Genomic DNA, 19,759 nt, shown 5'->3' on the forward strand with positions numbered 1-19,759 from the left:
TATGATAGTAAAATAAAAACTTTCCAATCAAACTGCCTCTCATTTATTCTTCAAAAATAAAGAGACTTTTCTTTCTTGTCTTTGGAGGCAGTAGACGTGTAAAATTGAAGAATATTCTCTTATAATCAAATGAGTCTTAGACTTGAGAAGCTTGGAGTTTTTTGTTTGGGTTGTAAGATAGTTCTTTCTCCTGATAACTTTCTTTTAATTTATTATTGTACTATTCCTGTGATCCTGTGGGGGCAAATGAGAGCCAGCCGTGAGAGTGTGAGTGGGAAGGCACAGGTGCTCTGGGGAATTGTTTTGTCTCCATATGAACAGTTGCCTAAGGAGATCAGGGCAAGTCATTTGATGGATCTAAGATTCAGTCTTCTCATGTGTAAAAGCAAGAGTTAGACTAGATCATTGGTTCTCAGTCCTTCCCTTAGCAGACCTGAGAAATACAATCCAGTCCTTTCAGATAACAATAGCACTCTAGTGCTTTGACTCTCCGGGTGTGAGAGGGTGTGTGGGTGTGTGAAAAGCGCTGTGTTCCACCAGAGGCAATTTAGTGGTTGGGGATGTGTCTCCATAGGGGCCTCCATCTTGAGAATCACTGTTGGTCTTTGAGGTACTCTCAACTCCTAGTTTATGGAACTTAAAAGTAAAATGTTTCTTTGCATAAGGAATTGATATTAAACTTGAATTCTAAGGAATTATTTGTTTCATTTTCCTCGGAAACTTTTTAAAAATTACGTGTAACTTTTTTTAATTACAAAGGTATTACTTGTCTATTCTAAAATTTTTAAACATAAGAAAACACATAAAAAAGAAAAAAAATTCCTGTAATCCTTCTGCCCAAATATAATCCTTGATAACATTTTGGAATATAGTCTTTTTCTATGGATATATGTATATATAATCAGTTAACTTTTTGGAAACCTTTTTAAAATGACACATTTTAATGCAGAGCAAAGAAAACCGAACTTGGCTACATTACCTATTAGCTGTTTCCTTGGAAAAATCACTTAATTTTCCTGATCCTCAATCTATCCATCTGTAAAATGGAGATGATTCCCACATCAGGTTATCATGAGGTTTAAATGAAAACTGCTCACGTGAAAACAAGAGTCTGAGACAAAGTAGATGCAAATTTTTACATTGTGTTTTCCATTCTTCCTTAGAAATGTTATTAAGGATTAATATTTTTAGAAGAGTTTAAAGAATCTGGGATTTTGTCGATTTTTTTTCTCTATTCAGTGCCATATGAAGGCTCAGAAAAGAGGTAAAGAACAACAGCTTGACATTATGAACAAGCAGTACAAGCAACTTGAAAGCCGTTTGGACGAGATACTTTCTAGAATTGCTAAAGAGACTGAAGAGATTAAGGACCTTGAACAACAGCTTACTGAAGGTGAGAATTTATTATTTAAAATCAATTTCAGTGTTAACAAAAGACAAATGACAGGCATTAATCCAGATATTGGCTGAATATGCTTCAGCTGTTAGTACTAGTATTTGACAGGGAAATATTTACAAAGTACTCAAAAATGTTCAATAAAATTTTTGAAAAATTTATTTTAGTTTTGTTGCATTGATGTTCTGTGAGTCAGGTCATTCCACTCAATAGTCCAGAAGTCCATACATGATCATGTTGAATTCTGGCATGTGGTTGTCTTTTTCTAAGGCATAAAATCCTTTCAGGAGCAAAGAGTGCATTGAGATCAGACATTTAGTGTCTGGTTATAAGGAAAATGTAGAAAGAATGTTAGGATTTATTTTTGCAATGCAAATTTAAATTGTGACATTGCCATACTTAGAGGGAGAGGAAGATAATAGGCCGTAGTGATGAGAGCCTTGGTTTGGTGTAAAAAGACCACAGTCCTTGTTTTGCCATTATCAGCTGTGTGACCTGGGACAAGTTATTTCTATCACAATCATTAGTTTTGGGAAAGATTAAATGAGGTCATGTTCATAAAGTGCCCAGACATAACAGGTATCCAATATATGGTTGGTTTGCTCTTTTAAATCTCCAGGTTACTGGTTTATGCTGCCAGTCTTAGATTAATCTTGTATATTGAGTGATTTTGTTTTGTGTATCTAGTGGCAAGAACTCAGTTTTACTGCACGTTTTTCATTGTTTTGTTTAGAAATTACTCCTTTAAACTTTTTAAAGCATGAATTAAGCATTTTATAAGCAATGCCCATGAATATACTATTTTTATTGTATACCTGCTTAATACTGCTGTACCATGGATAATATGGGGAAAAACTATTATTAAATCTTGATAAAGAAAAATAAGATAGGAAATAATTGGAAGCTTAGAATTTCATTCTTAACAAGTAACAAATAGCTAATACAAGATACAGTAATTATATATCTTGAAAGCATTTTCTCATATACATTATCACCTTCCTTTTTTCCGTCTTGCTCAGGCCAGATAGCAGCAAATGAAGCCCTGAAGAAGGACTTAGAAGGTGTCATCAGTGGGTTGCAGGAATACCTGGGGACTGTCAAAGGCCAGGCAGCTCAGGCCCAGAATGAATGCAGAAGGCTACAAGATGAGAAAGAGACCCTGCTGCAGAGATTGACTGAGGTTGAGCAGGAGCGGGACCAACTGGAAATAGTTGCCTTGGATGCAGAAAATATGAGGAAGGTATGATTTGTTTCTTCTTACCTGTTTTCCTTGGCCTCAGAAGTAGTTGATGTCCAAATTAAGTTAGTTAAGGAAGTTAGCAATGGTGCAATTAGAAGTGGCAAAAGTGTTAGTGGATATTTAGTGGGTTTTTTTTTTTGTTTTGTTCTTTGGGGTCTTTTTAGCTTTAGTTGTTGACATACTTGAAACCATTATTTTTCCTTTACTAAGACAAGGGAGATTGTTTTAGCTGAAGTTCTAATCCTGAAAAATGTTGTGATCAGATAATTCTAAAGAATATGAAATTGTAGCTATTACAAATGCTGTATTGAATGTTCATATTTTTTATTATTTGTGTAGCAAAATTAAGCAAAACATAATTTTTTCTTATTCTTGCTGCTGTTGCTTTGTAATTTTAGCATTATTTTACAGCTAACAAGACAGACACAGCATTGTAAATTATACCCTTCCATACCTAGTTTGTTGCCATTTATTTGGAGATTTCACTTGCTCTGTTTTAGTTGTTTGCAGCAAACTTTATCTTATAGGAGAACCCAGATTCTCAAACTTCACCCTCAGTAGGGCTGGCTCTGGAAATTTGAATTAATATGCTTTAATATTATGAAATTTAGCAGGCATATAAAAATATCAAAAAATACTTAACACCGTGTACTTACAACTCAGCTTAAGAAATAAAACATGCAGATATACTTGAAAGCTTCAATATATCCCCTTCCAGGAGTAGCAAAATCCTGAATTTGATTGTTATTTCCCTGTATCTCTCTTCTATATATGTATCCATCCATAAACATACAGTATTGTTTTGCATAATTTTAGGGTTTATATAAACAGTACATAGTGTATTCTTTGGCCGCTTCCTTCCTTCATGTTTATGTTTTTGAGAATTATGCATATTGATACATGTAGCTCTACTTTGATTATTTTTATTGATGTATGTATCATTTCTTTATATGTATAGACCACAGATTTATTGCTTACTCATTTTCCTCTTGGAGGACACTGAGGTGGTTTACAGTCTTTTGCTATTGTGATGTTGAGAGTAACACACGTCTTGAGCTTGGGGACTTTGTTCTCAGTGGAACTGCGAGTCAGAGTGTTATGTGAGTCCTCAACTTCACTAGATATTGTCAAATTACTATCTGTAGTGATTATATGAATTTCTATTCCCACCAGCAATATAAGGGCTACCATTACACTACATCCTTACTGACACCTTAGTGTTGTCTAACTTTTATTTGGTAAGCCTTAGTTTTGAAATAATTTCAAGCTTAGAGAACAGTCACTGTACCCTTCATTTAGAGTCATCAATTAATATTTTGCCATATTTGCTTCATCTCTCTCATGTGTAATTTTACATGATTTTATATACATTTTTATATAAAATTTTTCTGATCATTTGAGAATTAGTTATAGACATCCTGCTTTTTACCTTCTAAATATGTCAGCGTGTGCTTCCTAAGAACAAGGACATTTTCTAACATAAAAATGGAATAATGATCAAATTCAGGAAGTTTAACATTTTATCAGATTTGGTGTTTGCTAATGAGTTTGAAATGATGTCCTTTTATTATGAAAATGTTTACATTTTCAGGAAAGTTGAAAAGAATGGTTCTGTGAGCATCTGTGTGCTCTTCTAGATTCAACAAATATTTTGCTATATTTGTTTTTTTGCTGGGTCGTTTGGAAGTTGCAAATGTTATGACATCATCCGTTCAGTACACATCTATTAAAAATAAGCACATTTTCCTACATCACTATGATACCATTATTACACCTAGGAAATTTAACAGCAATTCCTTAGTATCATCTGTTATTTAAATCATATTCAGATTTCCCCAGTTGTGTGTGCCAAGAATGTCTTTTATAGCTTGTGAGTGTGTGAATGTGTGTGAATGTGTGTGTGTAGAGAGTCCAGTTGGTAGTCCTGTTGAGTGTCCTACACTCTAGATTTGTCTGATTGTGTCCTCTTGGTTTGTTTAACTTGTTCCTATATGCTCTGTGCAAAATACTATCTTGTTTTGACTGCATTTTCCCCTGATGACTGGAGAGGTTAAGCAACTTTCATTTGTTTATTTGCCTTTCAGTTTTCCTCTTCAGTGAATTCCCTATTCATATTCTTTGCCCATTTGTTCTATTGGGTCACATATCTTTTTCTTAATAATTTGTAAGAACTCTTGTTGCATTCTGTTTATTAATTCTCTGTTGGTTATATGTAGAGTCTGCATTTCACACACGCAACCCATATGATTCAGATGCCAGGTGGTCTTTGGGATCCCCCATTGAGAAACTCTTCTATAGAAGTTCTTATCACAGGATCCTCCTCTTTAATCCAGAGTAGTGTCCCCTAATTCTGAAAGATACCAAATAAATAGATGAAAGCTATAATGTTTAATAATAAAAAAAAGATGAGCTAGAATGAATCAGAACTGTGGTATGCTGATTATAAATCAATAAAAAATGTTAAGAAAAAAAAAGAACTGTAGTATGCTAATCATTATGTACTTATGTTCTTGTTAGCACTCATTTAAGTTTCTCTGTCATCCTTAATATTAAAGAATGCTATTCCATTTTCTTCTGATGAGTAAACATACTGTGGCTTAGTAGAAAGAGTGTGGGCTTTAGAGTCAGAAATCTCACATTAGCTGCACAGCCCTGTGCTGTTTACTTAGCTGTTCATTTTCCATTTCCTTGTTTATAACATGGGGTTAATTACTGTGAGAATGCGATGAAATAATGAGTGTGAAAACATTTATCCCAATGTCTCATGGAAAATAGCCCTTAAATTTTATCCTGTCTTTTTTTCTTCTTATGTATTCAGACACGTTTGAAGTATCACACAACTGGTTACTTTGGAAAATATGTTGTAGCCTACTGATTTTTCTGATTACCTTTAGTCAGAGTTTTGTTTTGCAACGTGGATTCACACAGCCTGCAGCTTCATCGTACGGCTAATGAAGACTTTCTGTGCCAGGCCAGCGCTGGCTGGCCAGCATTTGGTTTACAGTGCTCAAGTGACTTATAATGATTTGCAGATGTGTAAGCAGCACAGCAAGGATTCTGTACTTAAACATACACTGACTTCTTCCAGGATCTTGCAGAGCTGGAAAGCGCCCTCCAGGAGCAGCATGAGGTGAATGCATCCCTGCAGCAGACCCAAGGAGATCTCAGTGCCTATGAGGCTGAACTAGAGGCTCAGTTAAAAATAAGGGATGCCGAAGCCAGCCAGCTCAAAGAAGAGTTGGAAAAACTAACAAGGCTCAGCCAGGTAAGTAAGAGCATAAAGCTATCTAGAAACCAAGTAGCCTGGGCCTTAGCATGTCAGCTTTCCTTTAATTTAATCTAAGATTAAACACTTTAATGTAATTTATGTGGAGCAATGAGAAGAGCATATTTTTGGAGTCAGACATTCTGAGCTTAAATATGACCCCTGTGTGAATATGGGCAAATCACTTTGTGGCTCTGAGCCTCTGACAAATGCCTCCTCATTTATAAAGTGGGTTATGTTGAGGGTAAGTGAGACAGTGGTCCTGAAAGCACCTAGCAGTTGATAATCAATAAATTCTAGTTTTTCTTTCTCAAAACAGCTTTGAGAGACCTCTTTTAAGTTGATGTTAAATTTTATTTTGCTACTTCCTATTTTAGTTGGATGAAATATCCACTGGTTTAAATTGTGCTTGCAAATTAGAGAAATAGTTATTCATCCAATACATCCTTATTGATTGCCCATGGAGGGTGAGGTGTCATGGATGCTACAGGGAAATTGTACAGGAATGCTTACTGTCTTTGTGAAGCCGACAGTCTAGTAGGTGAAACAGGTGTCGGAGAAAGAAAGGGATAGGATTCTATGGCTGGGGAGGAGTGGTCGAGGAAGACCGCTCTACAGGAATGATGTTGCAACTGAGACTTGAAGAATGACTAGGATTTGGCCATGCAGAGGGAGCAGGGGTCAGAGGGGTAAAGGGTATGTTCTAGGCAGAGAGGCCAGGAGAGAGAGCATAATGCATCTGAAGTGCTGGAAGTGTGCCTCCAATCTGCCAGGAGCAAGGAGAGGAGTAAGGAATGAGGGTGAGAGATAAGGGCAGAGAGGCAGACAGAAGCCAATTATAGTATATTCTTGATCACATTAAAATACAGGGTTGTTTTTTTTTTTAAACTATTGGCCAAATAGGCTGCATCCTCCTCCAGGAAGCCCATCCTAACTTTCCTCTCCTGCCTACTGAAAATCTACGTTCAGGATTCTTCTTTGGTTTTCCGCTGACCTCTGCTCAGTCAAAGCATTTTATTGTGTATATGATAATCATCTGTTTAGACTGTCCGTCTCTCCCACTAGATGCAGAGCACAGTGAATACCCAGATTTTATATGTCGGGCACATGAGGAAGGTCAATATGTCCTAATTAGATGCAAGTGAAATAAGATAATTTGAATCCCAGGAATTCATGTAAAATAGCATTCATATGGTTAGAAAAGGAAATAAAAGTAGGTCTGGCTTATTATAGTAGTTATGTTACTTCGTTTTTCTTTACTTATCAGATATCAAATGACCACTTGCCAATTGTCAGGGTTATATTTCTCAAGAGTACCAAGTTTTATAAAATTAGTTGACATGATCAGAGTACAGGAAACAGGAGGCTGAGGTGAAAACAATTAAAGTAACAGTAAATACATATTTTTAAATAATGGTAAATAAAATATCTGGATGCCATCTCCTTTCAAATAACTTTTCTTCTTTTAAGAGTTTTTAAGCCAGCCCTTACTAGCTTAAAACCCATTATCCTTTGTATTTCCATTGTCTTTTATTTGTTTTCTCATAAGTCTTGACAAAAATATTATAACAACCTGGCCTTTTCACAAATTCGTGTGGTCTTGAAAGGGACATTCTCCTTGACATCAAGACTGCCAGGATTGATCTTCAAACCACACATTGAGAGTATGGAGCGTAACAAATCTTCTCTCTGATTTATAGATCTCTGATTGGTACACTTTAGTTACATAAAGTCATTTGCAATGCTTGTTAAATGCAGATTCCTGGGCCTCATCCTAGAAATCCTAGCCCATCAAGTCTGATGGAGTCCGGGCATCTGCATTTTTAACAGGCGCACCAAGTGATTTTGATGCAGGTATTTGAGGACCACAGTGTGAGAAATGTTGGTCTAAGGGAAAAGAGCAGTAATTATTAAATCACTCACGGAGCTTTTAAAGGGCTCACCCCTGGAGATTCTGATTTGGTGTGTCTGGGCTGAGCTAATTTTGATGCTTACTTTTTCTTAAGTATTAATTGTTTAAGGAGGCATGTGAAAAGATTACCTTGGGCTTCTAATAACATAAAACTAAGTTACTGTTAAACCATAGCTAGCATGGGATTGCGTGTGTATGTAAATTTATTTAGGCCTTTTTAGATCATAAATCATTGCTGTTTTATGTTTTCATATCCTTGTTTTCTATGGCAATAGTTAGAACAGTCAGCTCTTCAAACAGAACTTGAGAAGGAAAAGCAAGCCCTCGAGAATGCCCTTGGAAAAGCCGAGCTCTCAGAAGAGAAGGAACAAGAAAATAGTGAGCTCCGCGCCCAACTGAAACAGCTGCAGGTAGAGACTTGTTGGTTCCCAGTACATCGTTACGTAGGACACCCAAGGATGCTGCCATCCTTATTAGTCAAAACACTTCACAACCTGCTCTTGCATGCAGTAGTAAGCAACATGAATGTTTTGGAAAAAAGGAACTCTGGGTGGGACAGTAGCGCAGCCCCTGTTCCTTTGTGAGCCCATCATTTTAAGAGTATTAATATACACATCCTTTGTGTTGTTATGATGGTGCTAAGAGGTGGAGGCAGTGTCCATAATAAACAGAGAACACTGTGTAAACTTATGGTGACAGCAATTCCTTGCATTTCCCCTAAACGTTGATTTGTCACCAGTTTGAGCTAAAATTATCAGATTGATGCATTCTTCTTCCACTGAAATATCTTTGTAATGATTTAGGAGTTTAACTAGAGTGAGTTGCAGTTGAACTTCTGAATTGTAAAGTTTTCACAATCCTCTTCTCAAAAGGATTATTAAAAATGCAGTCATTTTACATTTGTCAGGGTTTCCTTTGGCAGAATATTTTTACAGCTATTATCACAATAATCTGCCCAGTAAACTGCAGGAGAAGCAGGTGGACAGGATTTTCCAGGTAATTAAACTCTCTTAGAGAGGACAGATGTCTGAACAAACAGGTACCTGGATCAACATGCAGCTCTCCGGATCTGTGAGGTCAGCGGCCACTTGGCTGCCTGAGGTGACAGCTGCTCTACTCCACCAGGAATAAAGGAGCTGAGTTGCTGTGATTTGAGGGAAGGCTCCAAAAAGTCATGTAGTGGGGGGCTTCTGACAAATAGGACTAAATTCTCTCATCTTCCAATGCCTTGAATATCTTTTCCTCAAAGTTGAAGGAAATTTAATAACCTAGAATTTAATCATTTCAGCTTCTGAAGCAAGTATCATAAAAGTTATACATGTTTTCCATTCTTGTGTGAGTTGTGTGTGTGTGTGTATGTGTGTGTGTATGTTGGGTGTTCATTGGATTTTTATTTTTTATTTTTCCTACGGCAATTTTCAAATAGTAACAAAAACAGAGAAAATAACCCTTTTGTTTACACAGTTTAAACAATTATCACCATTCTGCCATTCTTGTTTCAGTTAGTCCACATTTTTTTTCCTGGAATATTTTAAAGAAAATCTCATCCATATTTATTTCAACCATGAATACTTCAGGATATATCTCTAAAAGAAAATGACTAAAATAAATTCTTCAGGGGCCTTCTCTCCAAGGTAGAAACTGAGATCAGCTCTCCAGAATGCTTTGAGACTCAGTTAGAGCTAGGTCCTTTGCTTACTAACCTTCTGATAAGGAGTACAAGTTAAACTCTAATTAGTCTTTGTCAGAGTCATTTAGTTGCAGTGAACTGAAACCTAACACTATCTCAAGGAAGGAGACAGATAGCTTGCTAGTGTCCATCTTTCAGGGCCTTCTCAGCTCTCATTTCTCCTTCTTTGTCTCTCTGGGCGTTGTGTTTGGCACAGCATTGACCCCAGCCCCAATCTGACCTAACTTTACAGTTCTAGCTCTTATAATACCAACTTGCTGTACTGGATCTTGGCTCAAATTTTGGAGAGAGTGAGAACTCGTTTTGTGGCTAGACACTGGATTGGCTGTCCTTGGGTCGGATCACCTGTGACCAAATATGGGTGCCTCAGGGCAAAGGACAGGGACAGTTTACAGATAAAAGACTTCAGAGGAGGCAGGCATGTTCATTGCAGTGCTGAATTCTCCATTTTAGTTAACAGTGTTATACCGAGTTTGAAGAAAATTAATCACTCAAGTAGATTTTATTCACGGGGAATAAAATCAATAGGATATAGAACTATTTTTCTATACAATTTAGAAAAATTTTAGCTGTTTCTTTTTACTTGAAAGAGGCATTGTCTGAATTTAATTCTGGGGTCAAGATATGTTTGTAATTTGTTAGTAGTGAAAATACGCTAGCATATAAGAAATACTCTCACAGAGAATTATAAGCTATTAGTGAAGCTTCATTATTAGATACTCCATTTTTCAGTTGATTGGCAAAGCTGAGTATTATGAGGTGTTTTTTGTTTTTTTAACTTTGAATTACGTACATCTCAAGTATATACAAAAATAGAATACTAAAATGAATCCTCATGTATATCTCACCCATCTTCAAGTTACCAACACATGGCCTCTCTTATTTCATCTATAACACATGGCCAGTCTTATTTCATCTGTAATGCCCTCCACACCCCACTCCTCACACCTATTCACAAGCTGAATTATTTTGAAGTAAATCCAAAACATCTGATATTATCTGTAAATACTATACTATATTGTATGTGTCTCTAAAATAAGGGTTTTAAAAAAGAAGCATAAGCGCAGATACCATTGTTACAGCTTAAAATTATAATAACTCCCTAATATCAAATACCTTAAGTATACAAATTTTTCAGATTACCTCATAAATTTTTTACACGTGTTTTGTTGGAATCAGAATCCAAATAAGGTGCACACATTGCATTTGGTTGACTTGATACTTTGGGGTTTTTTTTTTGCGGTGGGGGGCGGTATTAGGTTTATTGTATTTATTTACTTTATTTTAAAGGAGGTACTGGGGATCGAACCCAGGACCTTGTGCATGCTAAGCACGCGCTCTACCACTGAGCAACACCCTCCCCCCTGATTCTTAAGACTATGGTAGTCTATAGGTTTGCTTTTTTCCCCTTTGTTACACATTAAAGAAAACTAGGTCTTTGTCCTGTAGAGTTTCCCATAGTTTAGATTTTGCTGGTTGCATCCCCATGGTGTTGATGTTCTTATGTCACATATGGAGGCTTATTTAGATTCAGATTTAGATTTAGATTTTTGACAAGAAGACATTCATAAGTAATGTCCATAGGAACTTCTTTCTGCATCACATTGGGAAACATCATAATGCCTGGTTGGTCTGATCAATAGATTCAGATATTGTCAACTCTAGTGGAAAGGGTCTTTTAAAAATTGATAAAAGGAGTTGAATAGAGCTATCATATGATAAGTAATACAGGCTGTGGATGGAGATGTAATTTTAATTTTGTTTTGGTAACTTTTGCCCCTCTCCATTTTACCCTATTCCATAGGATGACAATAAACTGTTAAAACATCAACTTAAAGATTTCCAGAATCACCTTAACCATGTTGTTGATGGCTTGATTCGTCCAGAAGAAGTGGCAGCTCGTGTGGATGAGCTAAGGAGAAAGCTGAAATTGGGAGCTGGGGAAATGAGGTAATAGAAGATCAAGACTTCCAGGTGTAGAGTGGGCCAAGCTGTAAATGTGAGGTTCAATGACAAAATCACCTTTCCAACGACTGGGTTTTCTTTGTTTTTTTGTTTTTTTTTTGTTTTTTTAAGTTTTTATTTTTAATGGAGGTACTAGGGATCGAACCCAGGACCTTGCACGTGCTAAGCACACATTTTACCACTGAGCCCTACCCCCACCCCCTCCAACCACCGTTAAAGGCTGATTTCTTTTATAAGGTTTCCCCTTGTCATATTACCATGATTGAGACACAGATTGCTTTATTCAAATGGTCACTGATTTTTTTTAATCTTTTATACTTTTCAGTATTATTTAATTTAAAAGCCATAAACATTTTAAGAGTAACCCTTTCTTGAAAGTTTATTGCATATGGTCAGGGAGTAGAGCCACATTATGCATTTTAGACAGAAAACAAATACCAAAAGATAATTGAGGCTAATTTCAATATATGAAATGGACATTTATTCTTTGGACACATATTGTTAGCCTGATAGGAGCCTGTGCTTTTAGAGTGGCAACAGTCAGTCATTTGATAAAACAATGATTTACACCCAGATGAGCAGTAATTTGCTATAGATGACACCAGTCCCATTCCACACAACTCAAAAATTTTTACTCCTGCCCCAGTGTTACTGGCATGTGTGCACCCAACATCCAGCATCAAAAATAAAATGTCACTCCCTATACAGCCACTTACACTTAAAGTGACAACATTAAGGAAAAGGAAGATAGAGCAAGTCACAGTTCCTTTTCCTTTCAGTCCTGCCAAGTCAAAGGTAGAAAGTTTTGGTAGAATGTGCAAGTATAAGAAGTGAGATAAAAACAACTGAGTAAGTAAAAAAAAGGTTTTAATTAAAAAAGTCACATTTCTTTCATCTTTTTTTCCCCCCTTACCAGCATACCTAGTCCTTCAGATGTCTTAGGGAAAAGTCTTGCTGATTTGCAGAAGCAGTTCAGTGAAATCCTTGCACACTCCCAGTGGGAAAGAGACGAAGCTCAAGGGAGAGAGAGAAAACTCCAAGAAGAAGTGGCTCTGCATCAAGAGAGACTGGCAAGCGGACAAGAAGAGTTCCGGCAGGCCTGCGAGAGAGCCCTCGAAGCAAGAGTAAGAGAAGGGCAAGAGGCAGCTGGAGGGAAGTGTTTAGAAAATATCCGTATTTCCCAGCAAATTACAGTGCTTCCTTTCTCGTGTAAATACAGTGTATTGTTATTTTCATTCCTAACAAGTCAAATAGGTGTGACTTAAATTCAACCCTGAATATGATTACTGATGTCAAAGTCAGGCTTCTTTGAGACACTGTGTTGTCCTTGTTTTAGGAGCAAGTGAGATGTTTCTTAACAGGTAAATAATGCCACATTGCTAGAGTGTAATGTGGAGCCAGACTCTGATTTTTTGATGTAATTATTTTAATGATGAGGCAAATATTTAAATGCATCCTAGAGAACAGTTGTGATAAAACCATGCCCAGTAACTCATTAGTACAACATTTCCTCATACTCTCTAGTAAAATGAAATATAATTTCCTAGAAGGTTTTTATTTGGCTCAAAACATATTTTGCTTAAAAATCATCTTTGAAACTTGATTTGCTCACAGATTAATTTCGACAAGAGGCAACATGAAGCAAGAATTCAGCAGTTGGAGAATGAAATTCACTATTTACAAGAAAATCTAAAAAGTATGGAGGAAATCCAAGGCCTTACAGATCTCCAGCTTCAGGAAGCTGATGAAGAGAAGGAGAGAATCCTGACCCAACTCCAAGAGTTAGAGAAAAAGGTGGGCAAGACCAGGAAAGAGACATGTGAGTCCCTGCTGTCAGAGTCCTGCTCCTGGCAGTCAGGCCAGCTGAGAGGAGTGCGATCCACAATCACTTCTGGCTGCATTGCTGGCCCAGAGGTGGACCTGACCTAGAAAAACCTGGATCCATGTCATCAAATCAAGGGCCCGAGACAAGGGCGCCATGATAGATGGAAAGCAGAGAATTGGGATGTAAGGAGTAACTTCAGAGTCGGTTAGGTGGTACTTAAATGCTATTGGGATGAGTTTGCCTCCTTCAGAACCCCTTGCCCAGTTGGACACATCTGTGGAATATTACTTTCAACTCCTCATTTTTCTAATGTCAGGCCTCTTTGAACTTATCCAAGCCCCCTCAGCCATCTACTCCCATTGTCACGCCCCAGACTTTGTTCAGTTCAGAAATTGTACCAACCACCTCTGAAGTCACAAACTGGAACATCCCACTCTGATCATAACCTCATATCCTGTCAGCACCCTCATGCTGATAGTTTTTCAACCTTACTGATAATTCCAGTGCATCAGCCCCACCTTTTCTGTCTGTTACGCTTTTGTCTCTACTTTCTTCCTTGTCCAACTTAAATTCCATGGTCTACTATTACCACCATTATTTTTTTCCAAATATCCTCAAATCCTTTGCCCTTTTATCTTCTATGATGAAACTGCAGCTGTCTACTTTCTTTGGACCTGCACTCATGGCTAAGTATTCCTGAAGAAAACAGTCGCCCTCCCAGGTGTAGTGGTCGCACTGTAAATGTTTGCCAGCGCACACGGGCAGCACTCCCTTTTCTCTGGTGCGCTCACTCCCACGCTACAGTGTTCGTACCTTCTCACTCTGCACACCTGCCCTTGCCCTTCTCCCAGCCTCGGCCAATGACTTGCTTCATGCTTCACTGAGATCCCATCAGTTCCCAAGTCTTACTGAGTCTGCCTCCAAAATCTGTCTGAAATATTTGTACTTTTTTCCTTCTCCAGTGCCACCACCCTCATCCAGCCATCCCCTCACTTCTGGACAACTGCTGTGGCCACCTAACAGATCTCCCACTTGCACTCATGACCCCACTCCACAGAGCAGCCAATATGCTCTACCAAAAACACGAATAGGGTTATCAGCCCTCCCCATCTCCTTTTCTCTCCAGCAGCTTCTTTTGTTTTTGGGATAAAGAAAAAATTCCTAAGCTTATGAGGCCCCCTGTGATTTTCCTGTTTGGCTGTCTCCTTTTCTCACCATGCTGCTGCTTTCAGTTCCTGAGAATTTCCAAGTTCTGTGCTTTTCCCTGGCCTTCCCACAAGCCATTTCTTCTCCTGGACCGTGTTCCTGCACTGTTCTTCTGCCTGACTGCCCTCTCTCCACCTTCCCTGCTAGCCTCTCACGTAATACCTTGTTCTGTCCCTTGATAGCAGTAATCACAATTTTAGTTATACATTTGTCTGTTATCTGTTTGATATGTGTCTCTCATAGGCTCCCTGAGGGCAGCAGCCAAGTCTGATTTGTTTACCACTGTATGCCCAGTGCCTGACTCAGCTGTCACAAGGGGCTGGTCCATCACTTGGTGATGATGCCAAGAAATGTGTTTACAACTAATGAATGGCTTTATGATCACTAAGGATCTTGAATAAGAAACCCGATTTCATTCTAAGTTTATCATGCGGTTTTGAGATGTTTTTATTTATGTATGACTCAGGAGCACCTGCTATCTACCAGATACTGTTCTAGGCAGGGAGTGTGTGACAGTGAACCGAGTCCCTGCCCTTGTGCAGCTTACATCTTAATTCATTGCTACCACATGATTTATTGCTTTAATTAATGTTTCTTTTGTTTTAGAAGAAACTTGAAGATGCCAAATCTCAGGAGCAGTTTCTTGGCTTAGATAAAGAACTGAAGAAACTAAAGAAAGCTGTGGCCGCCTCTGATAAGCTAGCTGCAGCTGAGCTCACCGTGGCCAAAGACCAGCTAAAGTCTCTTCATGGGACCGTTATGAAAATTAACCAGGAGCGAGCAGAGGTGAGTCCCATGTACAGAACAGGTTTCCCACCTGGGCTGCTCCTGTCAAAAAACATAGCAACCTATATTATTGATCTCTTGTTATAGACTTTGTCTCTTTTATAAACCATCATAAAGTTGTCTGTTTCTCTTCAGACCGAAAGATTTTATTTCCCCCACCACAGCCTTGCCATGGGTCCTGTACTCTACTGAGTCCTGAAGGAACTGTCCAGTGAAACATAGTCTCCCTACCTCAAAGTGGAGGGACTTGCTTAGGGAGGTAGCTATCAATACACACCTGACTTCAGGTCTTGCTGTATAATCCTTCTAGATCTCAACCTTTTCATCTTGTGCAGTCAGGTGATAATATGTTACTTCACAGGGTTGTTATGACTCCTGACTGAGGTAAGTCAGTTACAGTCTATAGGATGCAAGTGCTAATGAGATTAAGATAGTAGATCACAGGAGGGAAAATCTAATCATGGGAGTCCAGAGAGACACCAGCCGTGGAACACTGTAAAACAGGGAGGAAGAAATTATCCCTTGCTCTTTCTGATGCAGCACCCTGCCACCTGGCCCCCACAGAGGGGCGGAGTGGGCTGCCAAGTGATGGGAACAGCACAGGTGAGGTGGGACTTGGCACCACACGTGCATGGGATAGCCAGGCAGGTGACCTGACGAAAACAGGAATCAGTCTGAGAAGAAGAAAGAAATGAAGAGAACGGCCTGCGAATGCAGTGATGCCTTTCTGTCACTTCTAGGAGCTGCAGGAAACGGAGAGGTTCAGCAGAAAGGCAGCGCAAGCGGCCAGGGATCTGACCCGAGCAGAAGCAGAAATTGAACTCCTGCAGAATCTTCTCAGGGATAAAGAGGAGCAGGTCAGTTCTGGTACCCTGAGACCTCCTCCTTGTAAGTTGCTGAAAGACTGAATTACTGTTAGGTGACATCTCAAAGAATTTTGAGGTGCAATCAGTAGTCAGTACTTGATCCTCTACTGTGTGTCAGACATAGTACGATTTAAATTTAAGGAGTAATGCAGTTCCTCATTAGTAAAGTAAAAATCATAAAACTGCAATCGAGTTGCAAGGATAAGTGCATCTGGGAAAGAATATTCAGTGGCAACTTTGTATATGTGATTTTTCAATAGTTTCGAATTGAGATGGAGAAAGTAGATGTAAGTACCAGAGGAGCAAGCTCACAGGTGCTAGAAATTGAGAAACTGAATGAGACCATGGAGAGGCAAAGGACAGAGATCGGAAGACTGCGGAATTTACTAGACCTCACTGGGGCTGGTAAAGTATTGCGCTTTGATTTTGGTAGTGGTATTTTGTAGTTGTTCTAAAATCAAATCATCTTGTTTGTTTTTTACTTTTAGCAAACTTATTTAACTGTTAACAGAGCAATTCCATGCTTGATTTACAGAGCCATAATAATTAGCTTAATAAGTAAAAGCAAAGAATTTAAAAAACATTTTATCTAAGTGCAGTATTAAGGGACTTGATTTTAAAGAGAGAAGAGATTTATTTTTGTATTTTCAAAAAAAAATAATGTTTACAAATCTATTTCTCTGGCCCACTTTGTAAATGAACAGCAATAGGATATGTCTGTCTTCTTTATAGAAAGTGTTAGCAAAAATAAACAAGGTCCTACATATATATATATATATATATGAATCACTATGCTATATACCAGAAATTAACACAACATTGTAAACTGACTATACTTCAATTAAAAAAAAAAGTGTTAACGAAACTTTTTACCAAAGAACAGGCTAAAAGGCAATTTTGAGGAACTGATAAAAATCACTGGCTCTCATAGAATTACTTTTGTATTTTGAGAGAGAAAGGAAGGAGATGATTTCATACCAGCTTCAGAGAATGGCTTTCCTTTACAGATAACAAAGGAGGCTTTGAAAATGTTTTGGAAGAAATTGCTGAGCTCCGGAGAGAAGTTTCTTATCAGAACGATTACATCAGCAGCATGGCAGATCCTTTCAGAAGACGAGGCTATTGGTACTTTATGCCGCCACCATCATCATCAAAAGTAGGAAGTCTGTAGTGCTGGGAATGTGTACTGAATTTTCTTGAAGAGAATGTTCCCTTCCCCAAATCTGTGATCAGGTGTCAAGAACCACATAGCTAGGCTAAGCCATGCGTCAAGGTTCATAGGTATTTGTACTATGTGAGATGTAAATAGGACATTCCCAAGAAATGTGGCAATTGCTTGTTCATGCTCAAGTGGTATGTTGTGGGGTCCTTGAATGAGGATCCCGTAAGGGGATAAAGTAATTTGAGCCCAGAGAGTGTTGAAAATGGCTGTTGAATTATACAGAGGCTCAGACAGAAAAATAGGTACCTGGATTTTATTTCATCTTAACAAACATTCATTCAGTGCTTACTGAGGTCTAAGTCAAGTGCTAGGCTTTGGTGGGGTACCATGATACCTCAGAGAGCTCGTGGGCTGGTGAGGAAGACAGGCACACCAGTGTAATCCCAAAACAGTGACAGGCATGTGACAACAGACTAGACCTGTGTGCTCTAGTCGCAGAGAGGTGCTATGGATTCATCTCATGGGGATGTTTAGGAAAGAAGTTTTCACAAGCAGGGGCGTGAAGTCAGTACTTAGCAAGCCTCGAGGGATGGGCTTTCAGGAGGGAGGAGCAGCCTGCAGGGAAGAGGAGAGGTGGCTTACCCATGGCAGGTAGCCTTACGGGGCTGGAGGGTTGGAGGGGAACAATGACAGGTGAAGCTGGAAACATAGATTGGGGTCGTGCTTTTTTTTTTTAAAAAAGGGGTCCCAAAACCCTTGCATTTAATTATGCAGGTCTTGGGAAACTGTGGTTGCACGTACTATGATCAGAGCTGTATTGAGGAAGAATAATCAGGCAGAGTGAGAAGGCTAGACTTGCAGTGGGTGAACTCTGTGTGGGTTGTTTGAGCTTATTCAGATGAAGGTTAGAAGAAGCCGGAGCTGGAGCAGTGGAGTTGGAGAAGAGATGAGACTGAGGGATATTCAGGGAGCAAAATGATCGGGGCTTGCAGCCTGAATGTGGGAAGGAAGGAGAGTAAGTGGTTCTCATTCAAAGCGGGGGTTGGGGGATGGCGGCTAGGTGACATCCTGTTAGAATCAGCTGACAGCAGCAGTCAGGAGAAGCAGCCCTGACATGCTAGGATCCCAGGGCCGTGTAGACTTAATCACAGCCCCCAAGAGCACACTCTGAGATCCTCCTCCCAGAAATCTAAAGGAAACCAGACGTCCTTGGCACAACCCAGGCTGCAGGTGGAAGCCATGTAGGCTAGAGCAAAACATTGTAAGCCTGAGCTGGACAAGGTTTGGAGGATAGACCTATGACTGGGAAGAAGGGGGGAGGCTGACAGAGTAGAGCTCTAAAGCCATGCCAGGCTCCCAGGACAGCAGGAGACTAATATCCCCAGATTGCCTCGAAGACTTCTAATTTCCTTGGTCTTGGTTGCTGGGCCATCAAGGAGAAGGCAGAAGAAGAGAAACCATAAGGGAAGATGAGTACGGGAGAAGGCAGGCTGGCACCTGTGCAGTTTACATGACCATGTGATCATGTCCCACTCTGTGAACAGTGAGAATTATGATGTGTGAAAAGAAACCAGTCTTTTTCAACTTTGCTCTAGACTTTGACATTTCTCCATATTGGCCTTTTTATTTGCAAGAGAGAGTGTGCTCTGCTGTTATTTATTTTAGGTCTCCAGCCACAGTTCCCAGGCCACCAAGGACTCTGGTGTCAGCCTAAAACGCACAGCCTCAACTCCCATTAGAAAACCACGGCAGGATGGGAAGGAAGGCAGCGCACTCCCACCTGCTTCGGGATACTGGGTTTATTCTCCCATCAGGAGTGGGTTACATAAGTCATTTTCAAATAGAGGTAAGTTCAATCACATAAAGGAAGTTGTATTTCTCGTACCTATTTAATAGCTTTTTATTGGTTCCCTGAAATGCATAAGACACCATCCACACTCCTTAGCTTGCTCTGCAAGGCCCTCTGTGATCTGGTCCTGGCCAGTGACCTTTAGTCTCAGCTCCCTCACTCTCCCACCTGTCAGCCACACCCTTGCCATGTTTCTCAAACCTCCATGTTTTAAACCCTCTGTTTGGAGTGTCCTGCTTCTTCCTTTCTTGCCCAAACCTGTTCCTACTCAACAAGACCCAGGTCCTCAGACAGCACTCCTTTTATGGACCCCTCCCCTCCCTTCTTCCTTACCCAGGTGGACTGAGCAGCGTCTTCGCCTGTGCTCCGGGGTCATGGCAGCTTCCATCCTTGTATCATGGCATTAATTAGCTCAACTGAAATGAAGTGCTAAACGTCTGTCTCCCAGAGCCCCATGGGGGCGAGTCAGTCCTGGCGCCTTCACTACATAGCTGTGTCATCCTAGGCAAATTATTTAGCTGCTCTGAGACTGTTAGTCTGTAAAATGGGGATATTGCCTTCTGAGAATTTGTTCATTCAGGAGCTATTGAGTGCCTG

General features: G+C 39.4%; 1 protein-coding gene across 4 annotated transcripts in view; it reads left to right on the forward strand.

Moving 5' to 3' along the window:
* Positions 1-19,759, forward strand: part of CNTRL (centriolin) — a 76,327-nt gene that overhangs the window by 32,584 nt on the left and 23,984 nt on the right. For all 4 annotated transcript variants that reach the window (XM_072960030.1, XM_072960031.1, XM_072960032.1 and 1 more), the window contains 12 exons: positions 1,240-1,393; positions 2,416-2,636; positions 5,725-5,901; positions 8,089-8,223; positions 11,308-11,453; positions 12,385-12,592; positions 13,083-13,262; positions 15,106-15,285; positions 16,026-16,142; positions 16,412-16,556; positions 17,159-17,307; positions 18,979-19,159. In XM_072960030.1, coding sequence (XP_072816131.1) covers positions 1,240-1,393; positions 2,416-2,636; positions 5,725-5,901; positions 8,089-8,223; positions 11,308-11,453; positions 12,385-12,592; positions 13,083-13,262; positions 15,106-15,285; positions 16,026-16,142; positions 16,412-16,556; positions 17,159-17,307; positions 18,979-19,159 — 1,993 coding nt within the window. The remainder of the gene's footprint in view (positions 1-1,239; positions 1,394-2,415; positions 2,637-5,724; positions 5,902-8,088; positions 8,224-11,307; positions 11,454-12,384; positions 12,593-13,082; positions 13,263-15,105; positions 15,286-16,025; positions 16,143-16,411; positions 16,557-17,158; positions 17,308-18,978; positions 19,160-19,759) is intronic.

Source organism: Vicugna pacos, chromosome 4, assembly GCF_048564905.1.
Source record: "Vicugna pacos chromosome 4, VicPac4, whole genome shotgun sequence".
In the NCBI taxonomy this organism is placed as follows: domain Eukaryota; kingdom Metazoa; phylum Chordata; class Mammalia; order Artiodactyla; family Camelidae; genus Vicugna; species Vicugna pacos.